Source organism: Vigna angularis, chromosome 1 (genome assembly GCF_016808095.1).
Source record: "Vigna angularis cultivar LongXiaoDou No.4 chromosome 1, ASM1680809v1, whole genome shotgun sequence".
NCBI lineage: Eukaryota > Viridiplantae > Streptophyta > Magnoliopsida > Fabales > Fabaceae > Vigna > Vigna angularis.
In genome coordinates this window covers 38,478,179-38,486,328 of record NC_068970.1, presented here as the reverse complement: position 1 = coordinate 38,486,328, position 8,150 = coordinate 38,478,179, and the positions used below count along the sequence as shown (strand labels likewise).

General features: G+C 31.3%; 1 protein-coding gene across 1 annotated transcript; it reads right to left on the bottom strand.

The window, feature by feature from the left end:
• Window positions 1-3,443: 3,443 nt before the first annotated feature.
• Window positions 3,444-4,104, bottom strand: LOC108341921 (cysteine proteinase inhibitor B). Its single transcript, XM_017579609.2, has one exon. It carries the CDS (start codon window positions 3,980-3,982, stop codon window positions 3,566-3,568), a length of 417 nt encoding a protein of 138 aa, XP_017435098.1. The 5' UTR covers window positions 3,983-4,104; the 3' UTR covers window positions 3,444-3,565.
• Between the last annotated feature and the right edge of the window lie 4,046 nt (window positions 4,105-8,150).

Below are 8,150 nucleotides of genomic sequence, written 5' to 3'. Positions count from 1 at the left end.
ATCATAAGCTTACTGTTATAAGAGAGAAAACTCTAAGAGTTTGTTAGATTGAATTATATTGTATACACATCCTCTTTGCAAAAGAAATCATCTAAGGACTTATAAGCAATCTGATTCATTGCAAATTCTGAAGAGAATTCAAACACTTAACACTTAAGTTAGTGAGTTTAAATAATAGTTGGATGGGTTTGTCTAATGGAAACCAGGAGTGGGTGAAACTCAACTAGGTAGTGTATCAGGAAAATACTGGAGTGTTTAGGGATAACAAAAGTGGTGAAGAATATTGTACAATCAGGAGTCTATGAAACTCAGTTCTAGTTAAAGCAATGGGGGTTACTTGGATTGACTAGGTGATACTAATAGTGGTGTGAATACTCTATTGTAATCTTGTTGAAGATTATTAAGAGTTATATTCATGACAACGTGCATCAGATTTGATTAGACGATTGAAAAATATTCTTTTGAGAACTTGTAGTTTGAACGGAACTTTCAAGTCAAGCATTTAACAACTTATATAAATATTTTAATCCTTGACAAGGCTGTTAAATTATCTCTTTGGAGAAAAGTTTTCTTATAACATTGTTCAACCTCACTTCTAGTGTTTTGCAGCTACTTCAGAAGGAAGTTATGTGAATGTTGCTAACACAAGGGTAATGGACAAACATGGTTTGAAAATTATTCGACACGCCAAGCCATACAAGCTTTCATGGTTAAGTAAGGAAGTCTAGATAAGTCAATCCATGTCGAAAGTTGTGTCGATTTGGCTTGGACTGAAGGTCAACTTGAGTCAGCATGACCAAAAGGGTAAAGTCAAGTTATATTGTACCCGACCTATCTTGATTTGAGACCGACATACACAGCTGACTCATAGGTTGACCTTGAACCAAATTGATTGCACTAATAGTATTTGATCATTCACCAACAATGCATACTAAATATATTAACTAGAGCTGGTTTCATGACAAAATATTCAAATATCCCAACTATTCTTTCAAACAAGTGATATATATATATATATATATATATATATATATAAAAGATTCAAATGTCAAAAAGATATCTCTCACTAAATAAATGTCCAATAGTAAAACTATAAAAACTTATAAAACAAAAACAAATTTATAAGAGATTCTAATAATTTAATTTTAAAATGAAATTGTAAAAAATATTTTGTAATTCTTTAAGAAAAGAAATTAAATTTGTAAAAAAAAAAGTAAAAGCTAAAACTTTATGATTTTGAAAACATGTATTTTAATTATTATTCAATTAAGATTTCATACATATTGTATTTTTACAAAAAAACTAATTTCTTTTTTACATTGAAAAAAAAATCATCTTAAATAACCTTTTAGACTTATTTAAAAAATTGATTATAACATTATAGTATGAGACTCCACGCTTAGTACTTAATATCTTTAATATATAACACACTTTTACCAAACCTAAAAAAACTAATATAATTAATAATTAATTCGGTTGATTTAATTGATTAATGATATTATAATATAATATCCACTTAATTATCCTTAATATATAACACACTTTTACCAAACTTTAAACATACTAATAAAATTAATAATTTATTCAGTTGACTTGCTGATTATTATAAAAAATGTTATATACATATATATATATATATATATATATATAATAGTAATATATTTAATAAAAACAAAAAAAAGTTAATATTATAAAGCATTATAATATTTTAATGAAAAAGGCCATCAATATTTTATATAGTATACCTTTAAGAATATAAAGTAAAGTGAGGATTGATTATATATAACTCATAATCTATTAATAAAATAATTTAATATTCAACTCAATCCTAAATGCATCTTAAATATTAAAAGGAAATCTCTACCAGAAATAATGATGACACCGAGACATTTTTAAATGCATTTTTAACAGTTACTTTATACACAGACAAGAAAAAAAATGTTTGAGAGTGAGATGATGAAGATTAAAGCCTTAGCAACCGGAAATTTCAATTTCTAGAATTAGAAGACATATTTGTTAGGCTCAATATCTCTATTTTTGTTAATTTTGTTTCGATGTAGGACTCATTTTTTTTCAAATATTCAATATAGTTCTTTATATCGTAATTTATGTTCAATTTTGATCCTTTTAACTGACGACGTTTAAATTGTTAACGACACTGTATCCAGGTTAACCATAAGAAATGAGTTGTCATACAATAATGCTCACAGTGGCTTATTCACATCATCATCTCGCCACATCATCATATCACCACATCATCATCACTTTCCCCAAATCAAAAATCGTAATTTCTGTAGGTTTTTGCGATTTAATGAAAAACAATATGGGAGTTTTGTTCTTCGTAGATGGTTTTGTGTTAAACAAATTCAATGGTGGTACGATTTGGGATTTTACAGGTTTTCACGGAAGAGGCGCGATTTCGCGAATTGGGAGTTCATCGTGAATTGAGTTTTTGCAGTTTGAGTTCTGTAATTTTTGGGTTTTCTGCAGGTTCAATGGTTTTGCGATTTTTGGGGTTTCACTTTGCAGGTTCTCGTGAAGTTGGGGAGAAGATCAAGATGGTGAGATGTTGATGGTGGTTCTCATGGTGCATGACTATTTGGACTCGCAATTTGGGTATGATTCCTTGTAGTGAAAAGTTTCTTTTGCAGATTGGGTTTCTTTGTTGATTCATGGTGGCTTGTGCAGTTGCTAACGGCGAAGCTCATGGTGGTCTGATGATGTGAAGAAGATGATGGTCTGAGTGTAGTGCACGATGGCGCATTGATGGAAGGAAAATTAGGGTTTCTAATTTGAGGAAGATGGTGATGATGTGACAAGATGCGTGACAGGTCATTCCATTTTTCTTTTATGTAGAATCTACGCCATTAGCAATTTAAACGGCGTGAGCAAAGAGGACCACATTGAACATAAATTATGATATAAAAGACTACATTGAATATTCGAAAAAAATAAGTCTCACATCAAACAAAGTTGACGAAAATAGAGACCAACAACAATATTAAGCCTTCTTTTATTGTTACTGTTTCAAATAATATAAACACAAAAAAGTTAATGCATTACGTCCATGCTAATAAAATGAATTACATGTGTTTATTTTTCATCTAATACTGCCATCAATGATATCATACTTAAATAAGTAAACAACATATTTACATGCAATAAAAATAATATATATATATATATATATATATATATATATATATATATATATATATATATATATATATATATATATATATATATATATATATAGATAGATCAATATCAACGGATACTCTTTATCTACACATCATCTCATGTTATTCTGGTATATTAACTCATAAATTATTACTAAACTTATCTAACTTAGAAACATAACATCATTACTTTTAACCGAGGGGGTGGAGTTAAAATAAATAACAAAACTAAAAAAGAAACAATTAGTTCAAAACAAAAATTACTAAAATTAATTTTTCTTCAAAATAGATTTCAACCCAAAAATAGTGAAAAGTTCTCAAAATCATGAATAAAGTATTTAATCTATACCTCCTACATTAAATAAAATTTACAAAGTAATTTTGTATTAAACATACCATGAATGGAGAGTAGGGTAAGGTATTTTTTGCGAGGAAGGAGCAAAGGAGAGAAGATCTTTGGAAGCAAGGCCAGGCTGGACGACCACAACGGTGTCGAACATTACGGAACGCCCACTCTGCGTGGCCGAAATCTTGAGATAGTACTTGGTGCCGGCGGCCAGCTGCTTCTTCGCCTCTACCACTTCCACGAACTTCGTCTCCTCCGCCATTCCCTTCAGAGCCTGTCTCAGCCTCCGGTTGTGCTCCTCCACGGAGAAATATCCCAAGTCCTGCACCTCCTTGTTCCTCTTCACGTCCGTGATCTCCGTCTTCGACCCGACCAATGTCCAGTGCGAAGCCCCACACACCAGGCACGCCAACGTTGTCACCGTCACCAGTGTCACGGCCGGTATCAATGCTGCCATCGAGCAATTCAGTTACGTTTACAGCAATGGTATTGCAGTTAAGAGGGAGTTTATAGGGAGAGAGGTGATAGGGATGTTGGACACGTGAGTGTGTGAGATATTAAGAGAGAGTGGGTGGTGGCAAATGAAAACCGATGTCTGGTGGTGCTTTCCACTTAGAAAGAAGACTTCTCAAAAAAAAAGAAAAAAAAAACGTTTTCACACCAAATCCTTAAGGTATAGATAAAAAAAAGGTTTTAATTAATAGTTTGTTTCAATTTTTATAAAAATAGTTTAAGTTCATTCTTTTTAATTATTTTTAATTTTAATTTTTAACTTTTAAAATTGATGCAATTATGTCAATTTTTTTTAGTAGTGTATGAAATATGTAACTTTTTGTTGTGTTTTTTTGTTTACTTTTTGTTTAATCATTCTTGTAGTTTCTATTTATGGTTATTTTTCCTAAATAGGTCTCTCCTTTTCTTTGTCTCCATTAGGTTTTTATATTTGAAAAATAAAACAATTAGGTCCTTATTGATAGTTCCGTACTAACACTCTTAAAACGTGTCACATGTCACCTTGTAGATTTTTTGAATTTTTAAATATTTTTTAATTATTTTTATTTTTTATTTTTTTGAATGAAAAAGTTTGTGACGTGTCAAGCTGACATTGTACCATGTGACAATGACAGTGTGACATGGCACTACTAGTGCCATGTGTCACTGTCAGGCCACGTGTCATTACATTTGTCTTAATTTGGTCCTTGTATTTTTATTTTGTTTCAATTTGGTACTTGTAATTTTATTTTGTTTCAATTTAGTCCTAATACTTTTTAAAAATTAAAAAAAATTGTTCTTTCCAAATGAAATAACGATATGCACGTTTTTCAAATTCTTGTCTTTAAATATGTTTCTGTTAAGTGAATTATTAGTGATGATGTATTCCAAATATAAATATTTAACTCTAGAAACTTTTAATGAGTTGTTCGGGAAGTACTGAGACTATTTTTGTGCATATCACCTCCACATAAATATTTATTATTGAAATGTTAACTTTTATAATTTGCTCATTCATATTACTTAGGTTAAATGATTTCATTTATTATTTAATTTTATAGACAATTTTAAATCATGAGAATGATTAAATCTTTTTCTTTTATTTCTTTTATATTTTGTTGACATGTTAGGTCAATCTTATATCATGCAGTACCATTATTTATGACAATGTTAAATGTCAATGTCAATTTTATATATTATTGTCTTATATTTGTAAAACCATGATTTTTGAGATGTCACGAGTTATTAAAAATTGATAAAATTCAAAATTTATCATAGCGCAAAAACGTACTTATATTGTCGAGTAATAAAATAATGAAGGAAATACTCCAATTATATTGTCTTAACTTGTAAAACAAAATAGCTTTAAATGAATCTCAAGGTTATTCCTCATCCTCTCTCGAGTCAATCACGTCTCTGGAACATCTGTAACATTATCTGCTCACGTATAACACATTATACGATCATCGCCGATAATTTAATTCACAAACACACAAGCACAAACATGTATGGGGTAAACTACTTATAAAACGATTATAACAACCAGATACATACATACTAATTATATCAACCATAATCAAACACACAACAAGATACATATCTTCTAATTATACCAACCATAATCAAACACATAACAAGATACATACCTTCTGATTATATCAACCATAATCAAACACCCCATACATAGTAGTAATAACAATAGGATTCCTAATCCTTTAAAATAAACAATTCAATCGTACTGAATTACTCAATCCCCGATCCCCGATCCTTGAAATTCGATCATCTGTCCTTGATCTCTAACCCTTAATGTCATCACTGACATCTCACCCATAGACCCTTAGTTTATCCACTCATTATCACCCATGCTAACTACTTACTATAACTATTATAGTAACACCACTATCAACATAACATAACCTAGAGCATCTCAAGTACCATGACCATAATCATAAATACACCATCATCATGATTATCCCAGTCATGAACAACACCTTGAGCATCACATACCATAATACCAGAGTGGAAAGAGTCAATTTCACTCCTGTACCCTACCTCACCGACTATAGCCCCTTCTATAACCCACATTAAGCTCCCCTACAGGACATTTATAGCCTCCCTTATAGATCATCTCCTTCCAATTCACACAGGCAAAAGGAAGCACCTATCCGTAGATAGAACCAGGATTTATGAGATACAACAAGTAGACCTATCCTCCACTCTCATGCTTATCAATCACATACTCAGGTACATCCCAACACTCACTCATGCTCCACTCTCAACCACAAGTCAAACTGACCCTAAACATAATTGATTACTGCCAAAATAAAACACATCTTGGAGATGATTCAAGCATTCAAACATACATACATCAACCCTAGATCACGTGGAAACAGAGTTAACACATCATACATGTATTCAACCATCACATACTTATGTAAACATACTCAAACACATATAATACATCACTTGAATCATCCATATCCAATCATTGACATGTTATACCCCTACAATAGGGTGCAAAAGAGTCTCTCATAAAAACACCAAATAGGTTTTTCAATAAACTAAGCTAACTAAACATAATCCTTACAAATGAGAACCAAGAAGATGAAAATTCTCCAAAACAAAGCTGCTAATGCGACATTATTTTCTCTCAAAATAGAGCTCCAGTGGACGATCTGAACAGTCAGAATGAAGAACTCAACGGTGAACGACTTCACAACGACGAAAGCACTAGTGCAGGTTCTATGTTATCCAGGAATAACTTCTTCTTTATGCCAATGGAATTAATGTTTGAAGAACAAAGAGGAAACCTAGAAACAATTATAATGAAATAGGCTAATTCCACTACTTTTCCAAGACAGATTCATCATCGGTTATCCATGGATCATTATTCAATTTATTATTGTTCAAGTTTTAAATTAATTAAAGTACATTCTTAATTAATTTGACGACGATCATGCAATTAACCAAGTAGATTTTCAATCAAATGTAAGACCATTCTAGATTATTCACAATGAATTCAACTAAAGTACATTCTCAATCAAATCCTATTGTGTTTAATCATGTCTGTTCTTAAATCTCCTAACCAAATTAAAAGCTAATTAATCAAAGTAAATTCTCAATTAATTATAATTGAAATTATTACCACCAATCAAAGTACATTCTCAATTGATAGAAAAAACCCATTTAATCATATGAAAGTTCCTAAATTTAATCAAAGTAGATTCTCAATCAAACCTAAAAACCCTTGAACTCTGATAAACAAATTTTTAATCCCCGAAAATGGAGTCAAAAACTTGCTAAGACCTCAGCAAGTGTACCGAATCGTATTAAGTAATAATAAATGGTAAGACCAAGTACCGTTTCCCAAGAAACTCACGACACTAAACAGTTATGTGATTACTCAACTAATTAAGACTCTAAATAACAAATTTTGGGGTTTTTGAATCCAAATGCAATAAAATAAACATGAATGCAATTTGATCAATTGAGGCTAAACACAAGAATAAATGGATGAAGTTGATGATATTGTTGTTGGGTTTAGATTTCACCTAATTTACTCTCATGCATATATGAATTCATCTTCTTCAATAATGTTAATGCCACTTTCTAATTAACTTAAACCCGATGTCTTGGTGAAGAAAGCCTACTCCTAATTACTAGTTCACAATGTCTTGACTCCCTAGCCATTAATCATGCATTACATTCGCACAGAAGCTTAAAGGCAACCGATCCTCCTATTCCTATGTCTAGGTAATATTGCTTCTGGGAGAATTTCCCCAGTTCTAGATTTCCCCGTATGTGTCCATATTGACAAAATCAATGATCATGCAATTGAATGAGTTAAACAAGGCATGCAAAGAGCAAAGAGGAAAAACCCTAACAATTAATGAAGTAAAGCATATATAATCAAGAATCAATTCAATACATGAGAGTTTAAGAGGTTACATCTTTCCCAACAACAAATATGGTTTAGCTCTCCATTATCATGGAGAAACTAGATGATCAATGGAATGAAAGAATGAAAGAGATAGAAAAACCCTAGAAAGAGAAGAGGAGACTCCCGCATCCCCAAATCTGCCCCTAAGGGGAACTGTGCTCAAGCCATCAAAAGTGTGTTTCTGTGCTCAAGC

Excerpts from the sequence above, each read along its gene's own strand:
- LOC108341921 (XM_017579609.2), bottom strand. The coding sequence starts at position 3,982 with ATGGCAGCATTGATACCGGCCGTGACACTGGTGACGGTGACAACGTTG.